Consider the following 24,132-nt stretch of genomic DNA (forward strand, 5'->3'; position numbering starts at 1 on the left):
AAATTAATGAAATGACAGCAATATACAGTGATGTCGCTTGGCAACGATACCATACTCTAAAGGACATACTACATTTCTTGGCGGAATACTTGTTTATATCGATTATTATTAATAATAACATAAAATACACAATTTTTTAGAAAATAATTAATCTTATTTTATGTTGGCCGCCGTTTTATTAAAGCAATAAGCCACTTTAGGCCGTGTGTTACTGCGATTTTATCACAGAGAAGCTGGTATTTTGACATTGAAGCGCTACATCAAATGAAAACATATAATAAATAACAAATAACAAAACATATAATAACAGGCATCTCGAATGAATAATCTATGCATAACATCAATGTGTAAGTACAGAATGTCTTGTGAAAGACTTCCAAAAGTTTTTTTAGTCACTTTTGAACCTTCGTCAGCTTTCTTAAACGCAAATTGTTCTATTGCTGGCTTTGCACAAGTTTCAAAAATAAAAGTCTATGGCCTTATAGAGGTGTCTTGCCACAGGCCACAACCAAATGGCCAAATAAAACCAGACCAAACAAATAAAAACACTTCCAATTTAAACTCTCACCTCTGCGAGGAACTGAACATTAAGGAATATCTTCCATTTGTCTAAACGGTGACCTTCCCGTGTCTCCACATTATATTGACCATAATGAGGTCAGGGGGACATTTCTAAGGCTATTCATTTAAGACTGCCTACTGGATGTCTTTCACATGTTACAGGAAGTGGATACTTTGACAGCATGGCCTCTCCTTTTGGTTCTATATCCGTGACCTTAACACTAATGAGTGGAGGGAGAAAATGGTCAGGAAGACCTCCATTTACGGTCCGGTTCATGTTGACCACAGTTATGGAGATGATTGTGTGACCCTCTTCGGGAAAAACTAAATGTGTAAAAGAGTTGATGGTTATAGAATTTATCAAGGTCGCTGTTCGACAGGGGCAATTACTAAGTGAAAACGCTCGTGTATGGCAGTCAAGCTGTGGCATGACCTCCATTTCGCTCGGGCACTTTGAAAGGGAAAGAGGTCTCGTGAGGGTGCGCTTCAGGAAGAATTTGTTTTCTGCTGCCACTTCTACACCAGGGCGGCTTTAAGGGAGCACTATGCCATGAAGGCGTTTTTTTTTAATGGAGATCTACATGGACTCTTCCCAATTCACAACTCACAATATATAAACTCGAGCATTTCGACATCAGCGACACTTTTTAAAAAGGGGCAATTTGTTTGCCTGAAGCTGCATTTGGTCGTAGATGCTGCCACGTGCCACAGAGGCAGACTAAAAAGCCAGCAGAGTTGGATGTGGAGACTTTGGCAACACAGGATACTATAATTCTTCTTATTGAAATGAAAGGAGAAGGCCTTGAAGAGGCATGCGGACCGACTCTCCATCTCAGCACGGGATATTATATTTCTCCCTTCTCCAATAAACCTGTTTTTCCACAGTAGCTTTATCGCACATTTTCAACAAACAAGATTTTTAAGCTTGCTGTTAGAGCAGAGATGATACAATCTATTGCCAAAGTTAACTGTCAGACAACTATGGCTGTTAAATTATACATCGTCGCTGTCCAAAGGAAAACAAGTATCTCCAAAATAGTAACTTTACAGGAGAAGACAAAAACAATCTTATCTTTCTATGTAAGTTAATGTAAAGAGATTTTATTCCAAGTGATTTTAGAGGATTTCTATTGGTCCACTCATCATGAAATTTTCACACGATGTAAAGGACAGCTGGTGTGTTGAAATGATGTAGAAGAATAAAAGTCGTCAAAAATGGAGATACTTTTTTTTTTGGACAGCAGCGATATACAGCAAAATGTGGATAAGCTTGTGGCGATATATGGTACTTACAACTTCACTTTTACACAGCACATTGTTGCACAAAACATTGCATTTAACACTGCAAAAATGGCATCGTAAAAAAAAGATTCTCTCAAGTCTAGTCAATATATTTACTATTTCTCATATTGAGATTGTTGTAAGCTTAGTATAAGACTGTTTATATTAGACTTTTTTATTTTTACTTGTTTTACGTGATTTTTAGTCAAATCAAATTATCTCACTATATTGGCAGATAACAGGACTGATCTGCCAATATAGTGAGATGTTTGACTTACTAAAATCACTTAAAACAAGTACAAGTGTCTACAAATCAGCTGAGTAACTTTATAATAAGCTTACAACCTGAAAACGAGAAATATCAGATATTTCGATTAGATTTGCAATAATATCACTTGACAAAACATCATTTTTCACAGTGAAGTCTCAAAACATTTACAACATCCAACACTAAGCAGGATTTAGCTCTTTGATTTGTTATTTGTATGGGCTGCACTGTTGTCTGTGTGATCCTTGTTAGTCGGGTACTTGAGTTTAGTTGTGCATTTTAAGAGATGCAGTTTAGCAGTTTAGCTGTGTTATGGGAATTGTCCATCTGTGAGGATTCTGTTTGGGATGATTTTATTATGGAAGTACCTTATATGCAGAAACACTGCATTATGATCAGTCAGAAGGTTGCATGACAATGGCACTCTGTACTTATGGGACGACTTTTCCAGACTGTGGGGTCCTCACCTCTCTCAGAGCCTCAGCGTAGGAGCTCATGTCCGTCAGGATGACCAGCACGTGCTTCTCACACTGATAGGCCAGATACTCGGCTGTGGTCAGGGCCAGACGTGGTGTGATGATGCGTTCAATACTGCGGAGACAGTACAGTAAGTACAGTGGCTGATATTGTCCAGTGCAGAGTATTTAAACCCTCTCAGGTGTGGCATTTCATGCATACTAGTTTATTCAACAGCTCAGTGCTTCGAATCAGAGACCAAATAACTAACAAGGACTCACGTGGGGTCATTGGCCAGATTGAGGAACAGACAGACGTTGTCCATGGATCCATTCTCCTCGAAATCTGACTTGAAGAAACGGGCAGTCTCCATGTTGACCTGAGAACAGTTGATAAGAGTGAGTCACATCATAAACCACCTGCAAATCTTCATCTTACACATGAAAAAGGACTGTTCAGAATGATTAACCCCAAATTCACAGCAGATGCCATACATCAGCATCACGCATGTCCAATCACATCTGTAGCTACATCACGCAAGTGCCTTAGGTGTAAATATCAGCTCATTTAAAGAGCCCATGTCATGGAGAACTGAATTTTCTGCACCTTCTTGAAATAAAGGTGCTTGATGTAGAACGTAAACGCTGTTTACTGTCTAAAAACAGTCCTTGGCCGTAAGCTGCAAAAACAGCCTATTTTACAGCCCATATATATATATATTGTGTTGGGGGCCACAACACTTTATGTCCATTTTACCATCTTGGCTGTAAATATGTGCTACTAACATAGGCTAAAAAATATACATACGAAAAAACAGACTTACTTTGCTCTGCTTTAGGCTTTAGCTCAGCTACAGCCACTTTTTTCACATCTCCAGCAGGAAACTTTTCCGCAACAGTAGGAATAGTTTATTCAGCAGCTTCAATTTTCCCGCTCCACCTTAAATAGTGCCTAAAGCGCCAGAATGTAACTACTGCACCTGACTTCAGCCTCGTGACTTTTTTAGCGTTTGACAGTTTCTCGTTGCAGATTAGACGTATCAGGAAACCAGCTGGAGTGATTATAAATGCAAATAAGTCTGTTCATCTCAAAATTATTGATGTTCGTCTTAAATCTTTCTTTTTGCCGTTTTGTTAGCTAACGGCTAGGCGAGATTGTTGTCTGCATTGCCAAAGTGGCCAGCAGTCTGCGCACAAACAGGGTTAAAGGGTGAATAAGAAGTCATAACCTACTTTATCTTCAGCGTTGAAGAAAATGTATTGTTAAAACTGTGTTAGAATGATCAGATCTTTATGTTACCACAAAGCAGCAGATCTTTTATTTTTTACCTAAAAAAAACTGATTCTGACCCCTGCACTAGGCCAACACCTATTTGCTGGATTTGGGCCACAGAGAATAAAAGCAAAAATGTATTTGCATGGGTTTGATATAACCTGAGGTTCTTTTTACAGCTTTTACAGCGCACAGTTCGTAAAAAGTTACAGACATGATGAATTGGGATGGAACCACAATCACTCTGCTAACAATTACATTACCGTACCCCACCACAAAAAATGCATGTAGTACACAGTCAAGGTATTTCACAGTATTGGAAACGGAGAGATTCTGTCCATTTTCTGAACGCTGTTCAAATAAGCCCTTCCAAAAGGTAATTTCCTGCCAGGGGAAAGCCCACACCTTTCAGACGCAGGTTTAAAGCTGAAGCCTGGCTGCGCATGAAATCAGGATATAGTGTTACAGGGAGTGAATGGAGAATGTATTAAGCACAAAACCAACCCGGGTGCAGTGGACAACAGCAGGAGAAGCCCAGGTCAGTGACATCTCAGAGTCAGGTTAATGGAAGCCCTCCACACCTGAGTGTCTGAATGTGTGGATGAACACGACACCTGACCCCCATAACGCTGACCACTGAGGCCACAGTAACAACAGGGTTACAGAAGGTGGAGCAGAAGGGTTAGGTGGGGTTAATGGGGGGGATTAAGTCACATGGACACAAAGGGCTTTTTGTCTGTGTCTAGACATGGACAAAGCCTAGTCTCACACCAAGACGGGTCTTCAGGAGAGAATCTGCACATCCTCGGTCAAATTAGATGTTTTGTTGATCTTCTAGGTGAAAATAAAAATCAACAAATCCTCTACAGAGAACACACTATCTTTAGTGCATGATTTCTATGTATTTGATGAGTTTAACAAATTGAATAAAATAAAACATGAAATATAACAATACTAAAGCTTTTGCACAGGCTAGACTGTATGTTTCAAATCTTAAATTCAGAAAATAAACAGTAATTGTGTATTAAAATGTGCAGAAGTGTGCTCTGTAGAGGATGTGTTCACTTATTTTCCCTTAGAAAATAAAGAAAACGTAATCTGACTGGGAGCACCCAAACAACCATATGTGCTGATATGATTTTATATATGTATTTATATACAAAACTTTTACATTAGTGGATAGTTTTAAACCAGTTTTTTTTTGTTTGTTTTTTTAGATTTACTACTATTTCTTTCAAGATTCCATATAAAAGCTCAGAAGACACGTGTAGGCTCACTGGTAGTTTTGGATAGTAAATAAAATGTCTATATTTGTGTTGTAATCATGGCGACCCCTGGTTCCTATCACCACCACTGTAAAGAAATCTGAGTCTCTACAATCAACCATTTCACAACACACCACTCTGAATGACTTAACATCTCCACCACTGAATTATGCTGAACATTTTGGAAAATTGGTGGACTTTCCCTCTAAGCCTAGTTGTGCACTGTGGTATACTCATTGTATTGTAATACAATAACACTTATTATGTGTTGTAATGCACTGTTTGACCATCCTCTGTGCAGTGTGCAGTCCAGTAAACTGCAGAGACCCTGGAATAAAGCATCTCATAGGCCAGAGGTCTTCAAATCCACACTGAATGCTGATTTGGTCAGTAGCCACATTTACATGCAGCCTGACAATTCTTTAATAATCCCACTAACAGCTCAATCGGAATAGAATACGGCCATGTAAACACCTCAGAATAGACCAGTCCAACTGATGCCATTGAGAATACTGCTTCTATCTGACTGAACGAGGTGGGTAATCCCATTAATAATCTGTTAAAATAGAAGAATAATAGCCGTGTAAACACCTGTATCTGATTATATTACCAATCTGAAAGTTTGAGTACGTTCTGATCATGTGCATCGCGCCAAAGTGAATATCGTTCAACATGGAGGGAGCAGAAACTGGTCTGCAGAGGAAGACCAGTGTGCATGTAAACGGAGATTTTCATCAGATTGTTAAGTGGAGAGAGCACATGAACACCTCAGTCTAAATCTACAATCGGAATGTATTCATTAGTGACCAATCAGTTAGACAAACAACTCAATTAACCCCTTAAACTCTCAGGTTTATTACATAAAGCTTATTATCCAGTATGGAGTCAAAGTGCAGATTTGAAAAGCTCTACACAGACAAACAGAAGGACAAACTGAATAGATGTAAGCACTCACTCCCATAGCAGCAAAGACGATGGCGAAGTTGTCAGAACTGTAATCCATGACGTCCTTCGACTTCTGCACCAAACCAGCCTGACGACAGATCTGAGCAGCAATCTGAGGGAAAAAAAAAATTAATTATTATTTTCAAGCAAAATCACTGATTTCAGTCAGTCATTCATATTTATTAATATACCTATTTATGGAAACTTGCTCTGGGGTAACAAGCATGACACTGCAACATTTTTAATGACTTACTCCTTAGTGAGCACAGAAATGACTCGTGATTCACTCAAACACGCCTGCCTAAAAACCAAAAACCATTGATGTTTTTTCAACTTTCCATTTTATTTATGCTTTTGAGTGAAATGTACTAAACATAAAAAGAACAAGGTAATAAAGATGACGAACTTGCAGGATAGCGAAGAAAATTAAAAGCGTTTTTTAATCACTGCTTAATTACTTTTTTTTTTAAGCTTTTGAATGAAATGTACCAGACACAAAAAATACAAGGTAATAAAGAAAAACTTGCTTGCAGAAAAGCAAAGAAAATGAACAGCATTTTTAATTACTCTCTCGTTTTCATCACCATTAAAATGATTTAATAAGTGTTAGATTCAGCCTCTTTGTCGTAGCTCTATTCAGTCTATAATATAAATAAAACAAACACACAAATATAGATTAAAGCAGAAGCAGATTAAATCGTTCAAAAGGTGAAAAAGAATGCAGTCTGGCTCAACAGGGATAAAAATGAGACCACCAAATAAAAAATTTAAATCACAACCTCATCAAGTTAAAATAGTAAATCGGGGGGGAAAGCTGGTGGGACTGCTGGTCGTTTATGCTTTAACATACATCTGTGTGTGCGCGCACGCGTGTGTGTGTGTGTGTGTGTGTGGTGTGTGTGTGTGTGTGTGTGTGTGTGTGAGGAATTTCACGCTTATCACTTAATGTAATGGTCCTGTGTGTCTGATCTGGTCTGACCGGTGGATGAACTCTGACCCACAACACCTGTTTCTTTAAGGGGATAAAAACGGCCATGACCTCGCCAGCCGCGCTTAATCAAACCGCTAACTTCTCTTTGTCCTTTTTTTAATATCATTTAAACGACAAGAGGACCACTGCTGATGGTTATATAATAGATCAGATTTACGCTGTTTAATATCTGTTTTACTCTCATTTCTTATGAGAATTGCTGCTCTTTATTTAAAGCTTCAATGCTTATAAAGAATTAACTACACATGCTGTTTGTTATAAGGACTAACGCACACAGTCATATGCAAAAGTTGTGCTGATTTTCTAAGTGAAAATAAGTGAACACATCCTCCACATTTGCTCTAACATATCAGAAAAAATAAAAGTATAAACTGTGCCATATCTTTTGCACAGGGCACATTTTTGCCCCCAAAGTATGTTAAATAAAATAAATAGCAGTTATGCATCAAAATGTGCAGCAGAAGTGTGTTCTCTGTAGAGGATGTGCCAACTTATTTTTACCAACACATCAACAAACACACGTCATTTGACCAGGAGCGCCCAAACTTTTAATATAACAAAGTGTTTTTCTGTTTATTTCCAATTTACTGTATTTATAGACATTTTATTCTTTATTGGCCTCCAAAAACAAATGTAATGCCAGCAAAGGCGGCTCCTTTGGTAATTAAACCTGCCAATCTGTGTATCTCATGCCTCAGTTTTCAGCAAATTATGCCCACACACACATACTTTCCTGCGGACCCAACAGCCAAATACCCCTCAGTCACTGCTCCACAGTTTAATATGGTGTGCACATGTGAGAGTGAGAGGGTGTTAATGAGGCCTCTAAAAGAGTGATGGTTCAGACAGGACAGCCACCTCAAGCGTTAAAATCCCACAGCTGAGGTAACTGACCCGTCAGAGTCATTCGGTCATTCACACAGGATCATAATCCCCCTGCAGTCCACCTGCTCGACCCCCCGTCCTGTGGCTATGAACAGAAGTTATATTATTTATTACACACCATATACACAGTACTGCACAGAAGTCAGAGTCCATTTAATTTCAAGTCAAAACAGCTGTTAAGTACAAGTTATTAATTTTCAGGAGATGATTCTGAAGAGATGAGATAAAGCCAAAGGAAAATAAGTAAACAAATGGGAGTTTCCAAAATTGGAGTTCAAAAAAATAAAGGCTACAGAGAAAGTGGGGCTCATAACAACCACCTGGAAGAGCGGGTGACACCAAAACTGTCCGCATCAGATAAACAGCACTTAAATGTGCCACAGAATGGAAAACTGTATTTGCTTTGGCACAGCTGGATAACGCGAGTTTAGTACATAGAATTAACATATGTGAACCTCAAACACTGCAAAGGGGGGCAGTAAAACAGGCCATTTTCCAAATTCCTAAACTGTTACATAACAGTCTTGACTTAATATTTACACCCCCAAAATGTACACATACAAGCCAACGTTCTAGCCCAGCAGGCATTGTGAAGAACGGAACAAAGGCAACGGAGCAACAGCAATGGAAACGGCCGACTATGTGCAGAAATGTAGCGTTCCAGGCTGTGAAGAGATGTCGGCACTTTTCACTCCCTTCCCAGAAACCAAACTGTCGGCAGACTGATGTTCATCCTTAAACAAGGCTGAAGTTGGCTTCCTATTAGCCAGCTTAATCAAATGTTCCGTTCTACCTTAAACGCTTCGGGTTGTACAGGCACCAGAATGTAACTGAGGCACCATTTCAACTGGAACTAAAAATTCACAAAACAAGCTGGTGAATAGGACCTTCAGCTCCCACATCTTTTACAGGATCCCAGACAGCTTTAATTCAGAGCTGTTAGTTTGCTCTGCACATTTCACTCCAGACAATTTCTCGAATCTTATCAAGCAGCTTCGCTCAGCGTTTGACCCTGAAGAGACAGAGACACAGTTCTACCTTTATTAGCATCACAAACCCAACAGCAGCCTGTAAGCAGCCATGCTTATCCACTGTTTGACGGTTAAAGCAGACCATCTTAATTTGAAAGCTTCATAGTGAGATAAGAACTTAAATTTACTTTGTGTTGTTGTCGAGACTGAAAGAGAGGAGCTAGTGTAGGTAATATTAGCTAGAAAGGTCCAGGTAACTAGCACAGCTAACTAAATAGCATGACGAAAGTGCTTATTTACATGGAGGTTCATTTAATTTTCTTGCCGTGTCTATTTCCACATGTTGCTTCTGGGTGAGCAAGCACGGTGCCTCGCTGTAAACCAGCTGAGACCAAGCTGAGACACTGTTATAACTTCAGTGTAAGTGCTGTAAGATGAACAGGTGGATAAGTGTAAATTAGTTGTTTAAATAAATGGATTCATAAGCAATCTGGTGATAAAACTGGTGATCAGAGTCAACTCTCTGAATGACTGAAGAAGCTTAGTCAGGTTCTTCCACGTTCTCAGCCTTGTGCATCTGCATCTTCCTTCTCTTTCCCTATGCTCTTTTCCCTGCTCCACTGACGTGCTGTAAAAATGTCAGAGTGTGTTTAGGAGATTGTCCTCCTGACCCACTTCTGTTACGACGAGCTGTAGCACCACAGGCAGAAAACGATTAAAGCTCCTGCGCCTAATAACAGCAATCAGAGGCCTCTGTCTCTCACACGCACTCATTCAGGCATATGCATGGAGACGCACTCTAGGAATCACCTGTCCACTCTGCGCAGGAACGTGCTGAGAAACAGCAGTGGGTTACAACTGGCCAAATGTAAATGTGTCTCCTGTGGTTTAATAACTGCACCACCGTAAACAGCATGTTAGACTGTTCCCTTGTTCAGCTGGGCACTGAGACACAAGCAAGACAATAAACAGCTCAGAAGCGAGCAACAAATTTTATTATAATCTGACTGAGATAGTAAAAAACTGAGTTTCACCGAACGGCACCGACAAGCTTCTAATCATGTAAGAGTTCAATGGGAGCTCATGGAAAACGTGGCTCTGCGCAGACATCTTCTAAAGCAGGGGTGTCCAACTCAACGACTAACAGGGCCATGTTTAAAACTCAACTAATCCATGGTCCAGCTGTGTTTTTATTTTGTTTTTCCTTAACATTTTGCCATCACCCCAACTGGCCATTTTTTTATTCAAAATATGCCAAAACTACAACGGCAAAAATATGCACTGAATACTTAAACAATTCAAAAATAATTTTAAGTAAAAACAAACTGTTTTATGTAGGACAATAGACTACATTAGCTCCAGATCACTGTTAAACCTCTTTAAATGTCCCCAAGTACAGCAGGTTTTAAAACTGCCCATTCGCTTGAACTAAACACATGGCATCATTTTTTTGTTGTTGTTGTTTTTGTGGTGCTGTCCCATTGATCGTTGTTGGTGAGGGGGTGGGAGCACACATTACGTTGCAGTGCATGTTGGGGACTGTAGTGCAGTTCATGGTGAAATTGGCTAATATTAATAGAAAATTAAAATAATTTTGCAGGCCTAACAGGATTGTGTCACGGATCTGACTTGGCCTGCAGGCCTTGTGTTTGACACGTAGGTTCTAAAGGCATCTAAACAAACTGTTTAAAAACCATTTACCTGATTTTCTTCTAAAAACACATTGTAACATTAGAATAAACACAAACAAACAATATATTTAGTAAAACAAAACAATTTCTTGTTTTATAAAAGGAGGAACAACGTTTGGTTCTAGATCCCTCCTGGACGCCTCCAGCCATCGCATGGATTTGTTAAATTCCATCAGCAGCACGTGATTTAGCTAAACCAAGTATTGAATAATGACAACAAATACTACTGGGCTGGCACGAGGAAATGTTTGGAAATAAACTGCGTTTCTGTAAAAGCTGCTTTGAGACAACATTAGTTGCAAAAACCGCTATAAAAATAATGTTGTTGTTATTGTTATTGTATTAATATTATTTGTGTTTATGCTAATATTTGTGTTTTTCTGAGCAAATTAAACTCTTACTGCCCAGATAATAGCTTTTAACCTTTTCAACTCCTTGAGACCACCGGTGGTTCCAAAACGCACTTCGTCATATTCTTCATAACTTTCATGTTTCATAAGCTACACTCAAAAGGTGAATGTCGTATGAGAGCTGTAACTGTCTTCTTTCCAGTCAAATAGATGGGTGATGTCATTTTAAACCCTTATAATAGAAGAAGCTGAACTCACAAGTTTTTTTGTCTACTGAAAGTCGACCCATTTTTCCACAAATCTGGGCTATAAACTAGAAACAGATGGCGTCTCTTCAGTGATCTGCTGTGTAAAATTTATTTTTATGAAATAATACAAAGAGCGAAAAGATTTTTGGCTTATTTTTGGCATATATCAAAATGTGTATGATCATAAAACACATTTGCTGTTAATTTGAGGGGAAAAATAAATAAATAAATAAAATAAAAATGTACATTTATTTCATGCAGTTACTGAATAATTTGCCTTACAATTTGGTCATGTGAATTCAGATGGACAAATCAAAATATACCCTGGAGAATAAGAGGTTAAATCTTATTTTCAGGGATGTTTTGCACAGTAACGCATGTAGAAATTCAAGCAAGCAAACAGTTTTAGTGGTTCAGATTTGGTGGTCGTTGTTTTTCTCCCTCTGAATCAGTCGATTCAACGGTATGAATTCACAGGTACACACCTCATTATGTGGAAGTCCAGCAGCAGAGAAGATGGGAATTTTCTGTCCTCTGGCGATGCTGTTCATGCCGTCGATGGCAGAGATGCCAGTCTGGATCATCTCCTCTGGATAGATACGGCACTGAGGGTTGATGGGCTGGCCTGAGAGAGGTCAAAGGTCAAAAAGTGGTCAATAACGCTCAGTGTGCTTATGGGCCATTTATTTTTGCTGAGTGAGAATAATTGAATAAATAATTGATAACGTAGGGCTAAGCTGGAAAAGGGAAGAAACTGAAGGTGTCTTTTTTACCCATGATGTCCAGGTAATCCTCAGCCAGGACACTGGGGCCGCGGTCGATGGGTTTACCAGAGCCGTTGAAAACACGTCCTGCAGGAAAAATGACCAGGGCGCAATAATCAAACTAAATCACAATCACAGATATATGAAACCATTACTCCAAATATTCCCTATATTTTCATTACTACTGATCATGTACAGTTAAAAGCAACTTCACACCAATTTTGTATACTTACCCAGCATGTCTTCAGATACGGGCGTGCGCAGGATGTCGCCTGTGAACTCGCATGCAGTCTTCTTAGCATCGATCCCTGAGGTCCCTTCAAACACCTGCAGATTGCAAAACAAACATCAAAAAAACCATCCAGACTCGTCTGTAGATGACTGAACTGAACTGGTCAAGGACACAAACACCCCAAAAAATGAGTAACTGATTGCTTTAAAATTAAAAATAAACTGTGACACGTGTACAAATCTGCATGTAAGTGCACTGAATCCCGTAACTGGCACTGGTCTTTTCTCTGTGGACAGGTCAAAGTTTACGGTGCTGCACTCGAACTTGAGATTAAACTTTTTGCAGTTTAATCAATGGATTCAATTTTAACTCTCAGATGCAGGTGAGATATGTACTGCAGGGCTGAACTACAGAATACTTTCATTTTCAAATATTCTATCAGGTATTTAAATGTTTTAGAAAAATAAGGAATGCTAAGAAGAGCTTAATTTTAATGATTAAATCAAATAAAACATTTTTAAAATCATATATTGTGCTGTATATTGCTGTTTTATTATTATTATTAAAACTTGGAAAAAAAACAAAGCAAGGCACAAATATCACTTATAAACAATTGAATAGCAATGTAGGCTACTGTCATAGCAAGTAGCCTACATTGCTATTCTTAGGACCATGCTTAATCTGGCAACCCTGACCAGGTTGCTGAGACCAAAGGTTGGTGATGAGCGCTGCAGGAGAGCAGAGGATCAGCGTCTTTCTACCCACATTGTCTTAAAAACTGAAAACAGCTTCCTGGCCACCTAGTTAGTTTGTGTGATGCGCAGGTAGATTATCTTGCTTTCTTTAGTTGTGCTGCAACTGCTGGCTCGCCGTTTCTCCTGAGACGGATAAAAACAGTGCACTGAAGTGCATGCTTTAATAAAAACAGAGATGGTTCAAGGCGAGCCTAGCCACTTCTTATTTCTCTCATTATATCAAAAACATGCCTGCAGAACGCTAGAGGGCCCCTGTGAGCGAGTCCTCAATGAATTGGGGTTAACAGAGCTGAACAGCTAAAAATAAAATGTGAAACTTGTTTCTAATCATTTATGCGAGACCTAAAGCTGAGTAATATGGTAAAAATGGAACACTACAATACCTAAAGACATTTTCACAGTATACAGTAAGCCACAATATTTATTTTTTCTGATACCTGGTAAGTTGGAACAGACAAAAAAGCCAAATTTAAAAAAAAATCCACTGAAATAACATCAACTACTATTGATTTTTATTTAAAATTTCACACACTTGACTGCACTAAATCCAGTTAAACAGGACTAATGAGGTTCTCATTGATTAGAGTTCTTTAAGTACTTATGATATCCATGATAAACTATTTGTGATGTATTGAAACATAATTTATCACAATAACAATAAATATCGTCATACTTGCCCAGCCACAGTGGGACCATCAGTCAGCATTACTGCTACTGAGTTCTGACTGGTCAGCATTACTGCTACTGAGCTCTGATTGCTTGGCATTCTTGCCACTGAGTGCTGATTGGTTGGCATTCTTGCTAATGAGCGCTGTGACAGTTATTTAAACGACTTTTTCATTTTACTTATTTTATTTTATTGAATATACATTGCAACCCTAACACACTCACATTTTTTTTTATCTATCTGATCTCAGCAATCACAGTCTTTTCACCAAATTACAGCAGCATTTCACTAGATAAATAGGTGGTTATGAAACAAGTTAGTTTATGCCTATCGCTAGCCACAGCCCAAACACTCTTAGGCCTAGCTCTTACAGTTGGCCTACAGTCACTGTACTAACAAAATAAATGCTACCCTGAACCCTGTGTCCCTCCAAATTCAGTAGGCAGGAGAACACAATGCATTCTCAGACCACAGAAAAATTTCTTTCAGCTGCATCTCAGGGCAAAAGAAAGAAACCTACAGAAGTGAAACATTCTGCTACACACAGGAGAAAAAACAGACAAACCAGACTTTCCTTCTTCATTAGGTAGTCAATATGGTGCGGTTAGATTTGCTTCAATAGGCTTGATTAAAGCTTTGCACCCAAGGCTGCACATATTAGGTAAATCCGCTTACTGAAATTATTTCTACTCATACATTAATACCTAAACGCTCATTAGACATACTAAAGATTAACCAGTCATGTGATGGAACCAGCACGTTTAAAGAACCGCCCTAGTTTAGCAATATTTCAGCCTTTGCCCACTTCCTCTTTACCACTTCCACTATGGAAAACCCACAAAATGGACAGATGAGTAACAGTCACTTGAGAAATTTTTCATGGCCATGAAATATATACATACATCTTTTCTACTCTGGCTAAGTCTACACTGAGAGTAGAGCTGCAACAAGTAGACGATGACATCAATTATGGAGGGAAAAAAAAAATCTTTTCCTTTAAAATAAAAGCACATTATGTTCATATGATCCACACAGTCATTCATTCTGACAGACTGTAATACACTACAGGAAGTGTAGTGGGCAATATGACTTCTGTTGTTACATTTAAAAAGCGCTCTATAATGTTCATATGATCCACACAGTCATGCTGACAGACTGTAATACACTACAGGAAGCGTAGGGGGCGATATGGCCTCATTTCCCTGGACCATGAATAAAAAATAAATAAATAAATAAATAAAAATGTTGCACAGATGGACCTTTGAATTCTAAAAGGTGACAAAGGCAGTGGTGGACGATTAATCTAATAACAGTTGACAGAACGACTGATTACAGGAATAATCATTAATTGCAGCTTTAACTGTAATATGAGAATCTAACCCTGCATTAATCGACGGTACAGCATTTCTAAACGACAGCTTCGTGCTTCCTTTTTTAAGTCGAGGTGATCAGAAGAGCTGAAGTAGAGGCTGAAATGAGACACTGCAGTCGTACCTGAACTACAGCCTTACTGCCGATCACCTCCAGCACCTGACCACTCCTCTTGGTACCGTCCGGCAAAGTGAGGTGGACGATCTCCGCATAACGAGGAAACTAGAGAGAGAGAGAAAGAGAGAAAGAAAGGCAGAAAGAAAAAAGAAGGAAAAAAGGAAAGAAAGAAAGGCAGAAATAAAGGCAAAAAGAAAGAAAGGCCAAAAGAAAGAAAGAAAGAAAGAAAGAAAAAGGCAAAAAGAAAAATAAAGGCATAAAGAAAGACAAAAAAGACAAAAAGAAAAAAGACAAAAAGGAAAAGAAAGGCAGAAAGAAAGAAAGAAAGAAAAAGGAAAAAAGGAAAGAAAAACAGAAAGAAAAAGGCAGAAAGAAAGAAAGAAAGAAAAGAGGCAGAAAGAACATCAGAAATAAAACAAGAACAAGGAAAGAAAGGCAGAAAGAGTGAGAGAAAAAGAACATAAGACAGAAAGATTAACATCAATCAGGTCTCAACGTCAAACACTGCATGTCCAATATTTAAAGACAAACAAATAAAAAAAATACACTATAAATAAATAAATAAATAAATAAATAAACTCTTACTTTGACATGGTCCAAAATGACCAGGGGGCCGTTAACACCTGACACAGTGGTGTACGCTGAGGAAAAAACAGAACAACACCTTTCAAAATCCATACAAAGAAAAAAATGAACAATAATGAAGATTCTTTTGACAAAATATCACCATATCAGGGTACTTTGAGGATATATGATAAAGTTATTATTGCATAACAAACTAAAAATCAGTTTCGACATATATACGCATATCGTCCAGCACTTCGTACTCAGGTGAGTCTCCTGTTCCAGCTCCGCAGTGAAAACGGCTCCTTTATGGGACAAAATTCACCACGAGAGCCTTCAGTCACACAGACACACATGCTGCCTGTCCTACAACACCTGTGCGTCTAATTGCACACAGTGACCTTTACAGAAGCATCATAACTGACTTTCTGTGCATTTCCGTGTGCAAATGTCAGGGCCGGCCGGGTCCTCTCGCTGCAGGCGCAAAGACGGGGACTCGGTCCTCACTTCGCCAAAACCCGAGCACGACCCTGCCCCGTTCACGCGGGCACAGCGAATGCCAATTTTCCAGCCTCAACAATCACCTTTCCATAGCTTGCCTGTCATTTATCGGCCTGAAGTCTGAGTGTAATGCATCAGAAATAACAGACATTAGAGGGAGAGAGGCTGGAACTGCTTCTTTCTGAGGGGGAATGTGTAATAAAAGCTCTAACGGAGGAAAAGAAGGAGTGTACGGAGCATTACACACGGATTGCAGTGGAAGAGGAACGTCTTGGGAAGAGCATGGGAGGTGCTGAAGCCTGTTCCAGCATTGAAGTGAAAGTTTGACAGTCCGGTGGAAAATTAAGTTTACGAGCTCAAGTTTACCCCAAACGAAGTTAACCAGCCAAGACAAGTCTGGTGACTGAAGTTTGCTTCTTTGGAGCTATGAGGCTAATGTAGCTAACAAGTAATGGAAGCTCATGTACAACAATTAGCAATGTGTGAGCTGTACACCTAAAACACTCAGCAGCCCTGCTGTGTCTGATCCACTCAGACCAGCGCAACACACACTAACACACCACCATGTCAGTGTTACTGCAGTACTGAGAATGATCCACCACCCAAATAGTACCTGCTCTGTGAGGGTCCATGGAGGTCCTGACCACTGAAGAACAGGGTAAAAGGGGGCTAACAAAGTACACTTTCACCAAAAATGAAGGTGAGACCTTAAAAATATCAAAATTTTTTATAAAAAGCCCAAAAAGCCAAAATCTGACCACATGAATGGCTTCTGTGTTTTATAATGTATTTATTGAACTGAATGTTCAGGCGACACTGCACTAATCTGCATTTTAGTAAATTTACTGCATTTATAATCCTATAGAAATAACCGTTACATTTCTCTGTAATGCTTATCCAGGCAGATTTAGTCCCAAATTCTGCATTTTACAAATGTTTCTGTATCAGAATCGACAGATATGTACATTAAAAATATCAGATATTAGCTTCGGCGCACAATTCCAATGTAGGTGCATCTCTAACTAAAACTTTTCCCTAGTGCTAAAGCTAACACTCACTCTAAACGTAACGTCAGTCCTGGCCTCCAAACCCAACTGAGCTTCAACATACAAGATGTTAACAGCTTAAACGTTTGTATACAAGCTGAAGTGGACCAGCAAAATAAAGTGAGACCAAAACAACAAAAACTTTACACCAAAAACGACGCAGCATTCAAAGAAATACTTCAATGAAAACTGAATAGTTCACTATAAAGTACACACACACACACACACACACACACACACACACACACACACACACACACACACTGCAGGTGTGTGTCCTGGGTGGGCCCGGGTGGGCGGCCGTCATTAGCAGAAGGCCTAACAATAGCAGCAGAGACGGGGTGTGGTCCTCACTTTAGCTTTTCGCTCATTCTGGGGAAACATTAGCTGCACTGTCACCAGAGCCAATGTGCTGTCTCTCGGTCCTGGCGTCTGTGTGGACGGGGCAGCAAAGGTCAGCTCTGGCTTGTTCTGGGTCGTCCATCAGGGTCTCAGTGTGTCCCGGGGTGTTTAGACGTGATGAATGAGTGTGTGTGAGTGTGTGTGTTGTAAACTCGTCAGTGTGTTGGGTTTTTGTGTGTGAGGCGTCACTCATATCAAAGCCCGGCGGAAATGAGGCCTGGCTTTAATGCCCCAAACTGCAGCCCGACGGGGAGCATCCATTCTGCCTCCAATTAGCCTGGAAAGCACTGAATACGCCGCTAACACACATACACACACAACACACACACACACACACACCTGCACTTCACACCCAATTAGTAACATAGGTTGAGAAGGAGGGAGAAAGGAGGGAGAGAACAGAGGGAAGGAAAGAAAGAAAGACATCTCTGTTTTGGTCAACTCCTGTTAGCCTATATTGTCCAGTTCAGAGACTAATAGCACGTAAGCTTTTGATTATAAAAGGGTCAAAACAATGAAATAAAGACTTTTTGTTTTGGTCAGCTTCTTTAACTTTTATAGATTCTATTGTCCAGTTCAGACACATAACACATACACAACTGATTACACAGAGTTAAATAACAGAATAATACCGTTTTGTTTTGGTCAACTTTCTGTTAGCCTGCATTGTCCTGTTCAAATAGTAATCGCTAATTGCTAGTTTACATAATCCACTTTAGACACCACATTGAGTGTAATATTAAACTGACGGCACATTGACTAATAATATTTAATATTTCTAGTTGTCTATTTGCCTATTTTATGTAAATCAGACTGAGAAGCGGTTTTAAGAAATCCTTACGTAGTCTGAGCCACACAGCCTAAACCACTGATCATACACTCTTAAATAATGCAATAATATAAAAAGAGTTGTGAGTCTTTTTACAATATTAAGTAGAGTCAGTTTGTAATATTAAGGATCTTTTTGTTTGGGTCGGCTCTTGCAAAGTTGCTAGCATCATTCATTTATTAACACTCAAAGCTTAAAGCAAAAAAAAACAAAAAACAAAACACCTTTCTTCTTTCTCTTCAAGAAAGACGTTTCTGTTTTGGTCAATTCCAGTTAGCCTATGCTGTCCAGTTCAGACACTAATAGCACATAAGCTTTTGATTATAGAGGGTCAAGCAATGAAATAACATTATGTTTTGTTTGGTCAGCTTCCTCAGCTTTTACAGATTCTATTGTCCAGTTCAGACACTGATAACACATACACTATTGATTACACAGGGAATACACTGTTTTGCTTTGGTCAATTTTTTGTTAGCCTGCACTGTCCAGTTCAAACATTATTAGCTCATCAGACTTTGTAAACTCTTAAATAATAAGTGATAAACTAAAAGATTTTAGTTTTGGTCAGCTCTTGCTATTTTGCTAGCTTATGTTATCCACTTACATTACCCACTTGTATTATCCACAGCACAGAGCGTAAAAGTATTAAACTGACGCATCAATGGCTAATAATATAATATATAAAACACTTTTAGTTGTCTGTTGCCCATTTTATGTAGATCAGTCTGAGAAGCAGTTTTAAGAAATCCTTACATGATCTGAGACAACCTAAGCCACCAATTGTACACCTTTAAATAATGCAATAATATTAAATTATATAAGCTTATATGCTTACTAGCTTATACAGTTTATAGCATTAATGATCTTTTTGCTTTGGTCAGCTCTTGCAAAGTTGCTAGCACCATTCAACTTCTATCTTCTTACTTTGGTCAACTCCTGTTAGTCTATACTAACCAGTTCAGACCCCAATCGCACATTGGATATTGATTATAAAGGGTTAAACAATTAAATAACGTTCTAATTCTTTTTAGCTTCTATTATCTAGTTCACTATTGATTAATAGAGGGTTAAATAAAGAAACAATACTCTTTTGTGTTGGTAAACCTCCGTTAACATTCACTATCCAGTTCGGAAACCTATAAAACACATTGGCTGTTATAATACTAGACATTTTATTTGTTTACATCATCTAGATCAGAGCTTAAGCCACTGACTGTACACTCTTCAATAACGCAATAATATTAAAAAGATCTGGTTAACTTTTCTTAGGTCACGTTTTCTTAGTTCCAGTTTATTAATTAATTAATGCATTCATTACCACTAAAATAAAGCAATGATATTAATGATTTTTGTTTTTGGTCAGCTTGTTAAACTATATTATCCAGTTCAGACAGTGATTCAGCCAGTCATTGATGTGCATTCCTATATAAAAATCAATCAAATCAATCAATCAATAAATAAGTACTACTATTAATCAACACAAACTAGTTTCACAAATCAAGATTCTCTTTGGAGTTTTTTTAAGCCAAAAGACACAACTGAACTAGAAATATTCTCTCCGTCTCAGTGGGTCGTTTTCACGTTTTCTACTCCTTCAAACATTTTTATTAAATTTTTATCAATTAAATTCAACTGGAGGGCAAATTTAAGACAGATATAAAACATACAAAATATAAAAGACATGAGAACCACATATACTGGTTAAACTAGTCATAAAATAATTATGAGAAGCCAACATAAGCAGCCTCTCATACAGATCATAAACTGTATTTTAAACCTTGGAAACCCCCTTCGCTTTTCTGTGACTGTGGCTCAGCGAGGACACGAAAGACATTGTCAGAATTGTCTCGTTTTAAGAGGGAAAAATGATTCAGCTGTGCGCGAAGCCTTCGCTAACGTTGAAACAAGGCCGGTTTTAGCATCTGAGCCCGTAAACGTGGGTTAATGAGGGAGTTAAAGTGTTAATACTGCTCACTCTATCAGGCACATCACAGCTGAGCATCCCACTAAACTTACAACACACACTCACCATTAGAACTCAGGAAGCAGAGAGGAAACATCTAACCATCTATATCAAGCTTGTGCTGTTATGTGACTTGATTATCACATTAAACAATAAAGACTGTATGGGGGGCAAAAAAACAATAACACTGAGATTTAGTGAAGGATTAGACTTCTAAAAAAGCTGCTTTTTACGATGTTAAAACATTTGAGCAGGAAAAAAAAGGTAGCATGGAAATACTAACTATAAAGTAGCTAATTTGTGAATGCAAAAGTTTGAACACTCCCAGTCAAATAACATGATTTGTTGAAGTCAAAATAAACCTTAAATATGGCATTTTGATAAGTTTAAAAAATACAAAGAAAGCATGCGCTGGGTTTAACATTTTAGGAGAAAAACAAAAATAACCAAACCATAAAATTTGCCATAACTTTTGCACAGGCCCCGGTTTATGTTATTCTTTCGTCCTTAATATGTTGAACTCAGCAAACAAACAGTAATTGTGCATTAAAATGTGCAGAAGTGTGTTCTATGAAGTGGATGTTTTAACCTATTTACACTCAAATAAACAACAATAACATGGAATTTGACCAGGGGCGCACAAACTTTCGCACGCAGCACCACAACGACAGACAGCGGTACAAGTGACCGGTGTGATCGCATCTTGTGGTGAAAAGTGAGTGCTTGCGCCAGCCTATGGTGACTATAGTTACTGAAGAGACCAGGAAACTTCACACGTGCTGCCTAAAATAAATAAATAATCCAAAGGGCTTCAGATGAAATCATCATCGTCATCATTGCTTGGATCTCCAGAGAGCACATTTTCCCCTCTAAATAAAAGATTAGCCTCATAATTATCATTATGACTCTGAAAGAAAAACACCAGCCTAATCACGGCCAACACCAAATAATGCCCTTTTCACAAATACGCAGAAATACGCGTTTTTCTGCAAATTCCGACATTTTGCAAGACATTATGGGTTTTGTTCTACGCCTCCTTTTCGACCCAGCCCAGACAAATTGCGGTACGTGCTTTCGATGGATGTGTTTATAAAATGGACTTAATAGCTACACTTACCCTACAAATTGCCCATATGTTTCAAAAGAGATTCATATGGCTATTTACCGAGATGTGATCATAATTATGATGCAGGAAAATTGCCACCGTATAATTGTGCATCAACCTCTTAAAACATCTCTCAAAACACAACACACACACACACACACTACTAATGGACAACACTACCGAAATCTTTCAGCCAAAAACACAAGTCTAGCGTCCACCAAAATGAGCCGTACCTTCGGCTTAGTCTTAAAGGGGAACTGTCAGGATTGTTCACAGTGGTGGTGATAGGAACCAGACGTCCACCTCTAAAAGCTCCCTCACAGAAAGTTACTACATGAAATGGTTTGAGAAAGTTTTGGCCTAAAATGTTTTTTTTCCCTTTTTCTTTTCTATCCTATCATGGTGGAGGGGTACATCCAGGGTGTTGTGAGACAAAAAAATAAATAAATAAATAAAAAAGCTCTCCGTTCTAGAGAAACCTACCGACTCTGAGCTGTTTACAGTGGTGGTGATAGGAACCAGACATCCACTTCTAAAAGGTCCCTCACAGAAAGTTACTACATGAATGGTTATGAATTCACTGCCTGATGTCTGAGACACTGTTTTACGATAGTTCTGAGAAGATTTTGGTCTAAAATGATTTTTTTTATTAATTTATGGTGGACAGATACATGTGAGCCAACATAATCACCCCCTTAAAAGATAAATAAAATAAAATAAAATAAAAGCTCAAGACTCGTGTAGGTTCACTGGTGGTTTGGGATAGTAAATAAAATGTCTATATTTGTGTTGTAGTCATGGCGACCGCTAGTTCCTATCACCACCACTGTAAAGAAATCTGAACCATTTCACACCAAACCACTCTGAATGAGTTTATCTACATCTCAACCACTAAATAAGGAATGAATGAATGACAGAAATTAAATTAAATTAATTTTGAATTCAGTAGGTTCTAGAAAATCACAGAAATAAAACAATAATACAAGAGCCAACATAAATCACACAAAACCCTGTAAAATTTCAACAACCACCAAATAAAGAGGGGAAAACGTATATGCGAGCGGCAATACAAGCCAGTCCTAACGCAGTTTGTGTGACGGTGATGAACTGGGCGGCCTCTGCACTCGAGCCCCTTTCAGCGCCTCGAGAAAAGAGGGCCTTGCTTTAAAAAAAAAAAATATAATAAAGATTAAAAAAATGGCTATACATTCGCAAGGCGTGAAGTAGCAACATTTCCCATTAGGATTGAAAAACTGTCCCCGCCTCTCGCGGGACACTTCAGCTGGAGTGGCTGCGGTGCGAGGGCTGGCTGTGTAACGGCAGCACTGGGTCAGAGCCGGGCCCAGCGGAGCTGCCAAGGCGCCATTGTCCAAAGAGACGTTAATTGGTTCTAATCCGGCGCTAGGAGCTGTTTTGGTAGCCTGACCTCGCGCCCTGAAGGACACCTTGGTGTGAAATACTAAAAGGGCCCATTCAAGTGGCAGAGAAAAGAGGAACAGAGCATTCCAACACATTCCCCAGTCCTTCTCTCAAAGAGAGGGATGAGGTGCTGAGGAGAGAGAGCGTTTGGGTGAGAATGGGGAGGGGAGGGGGGGGCTTGTACGGGACAGGCTTGGTGTTTTTTTTTGTTTTTTTTTGCGGGTGCATTGCAAAAAGCCCCGAATTAACGACACAAAAGCAGTTGTAACAGTGATGGTCTGCTTGCAATTCATAGTTTTCTTCTCGGGATCTTCCTTTCTTTCCACGAACACACTGGCTTTTCTATAAGACGCTGTGTAAACAGAGCGCTAATTGCCCTCGGTTTGGAATCGGAAGGGCACCAAACAGGCATACGTAGATAATACAACTCAACCCATGACACCTGCTAGACTGTTTCTACGTATATGCATAGACAGAGTTCTTAATTAAAGAAGAAAAAACACCAAAACAACAGATCCCGAACAAGAGATTAGTGCTCCGATGCTAAAACAGCGCCCTGGCGTTGTCGACAGAAGGCTGGCGAGGGCGAGTATCGACTCAAGATTGGATGAATCATTGACAGAAAACCACGTTCATCCTTTAGTCCTGAAAAGGTCGAACAAAAGGCGAGATTTATATTCGACCTCCAGCTCGTCGTCACACCTTCCACATCCTTAAAATGGTTTTTCCAGTTTTTCACACGAAGGTAATGAAGAATAAAAAATGCATCGATGGGAAAAATGGATCATTAAGATGGAGAAGAAACAAGAAGTCAGACTTTGTTGCGTAACAACATATTAGCACAGTAAGCTTTGTCAATCCACTGCGTGACACTGGTTATAAAGCCAGTTATAAAGCTTGGTTGTAAAAGTTAAAGCTTTATTAATTCATTTTATGTACATTTTCAAATTCATTTATTTTCCCACCACTGATAATGTGTATAAAGTGAGCATAGTGTCATCAGAAGATGATGGAGCACAACCCAAGTAGAGTATTTAATGGATGAAAATGAATGACAGTAGTATTTAAACCAATTTTAGTGATACTCATTCATGACATAACTTTTATTTTTTGGGTAATTAAAGATGCAACATTTTCCAGTAAAAATGATGCAACATTGAATTATTTTTTCAAATCACTTCAAATCAATTAAAATGTATTAGAAATTTGAATC

The 24,132-nt window shown here is 38.9% G+C and overlaps 1 protein-coding gene across 1 annotated transcript in view; it reads right to left on the reverse strand.

The window, feature by feature from the left end:
* atp6v1ba (ATPase, H+ transporting, lysosomal, V1 subunit B, member a) overlaps positions 1-24,132 on the reverse strand; it is a 55,480-nt gene that overhangs the window by 16,880 nt on the left and 14,468 nt on the right. The window contains exons 2-9 of the mRNA XM_036593057.1: positions 15,676-15,731; positions 15,097-15,195; positions 12,182-12,275; positions 11,958-12,035; positions 11,670-11,809; positions 6,059-6,160; positions 2,848-2,945; positions 2,578-2,701 (exon numbers count right to left, since the gene is read on the reverse strand). Coding sequence (XP_036448950.1) covers positions 2,578-2,701; positions 2,848-2,945; positions 6,059-6,160; positions 11,670-11,809; positions 11,958-12,035; positions 12,182-12,275; positions 15,097-15,195; positions 15,676-15,731 — 791 coding nt within the window. The remainder of the gene's footprint in view (positions 1-2,577; positions 2,702-2,847; positions 2,946-6,058; positions 6,161-11,669; positions 11,810-11,957; positions 12,036-12,181; positions 12,276-15,096; positions 15,196-15,675; positions 15,732-24,132) is intronic.

The sequence above is a fragment of the Colossoma macropomum genome, unplaced genomic scaffold (genome assembly GCF_904425465.1).
Source record: "Colossoma macropomum unplaced genomic scaffold, Colossoma_macropomum, whole genome shotgun sequence".
NCBI classification, from domain to species: domain Eukaryota; kingdom Metazoa; phylum Chordata; class Actinopteri; order Characiformes; family Serrasalmidae; genus Colossoma; species Colossoma macropomum.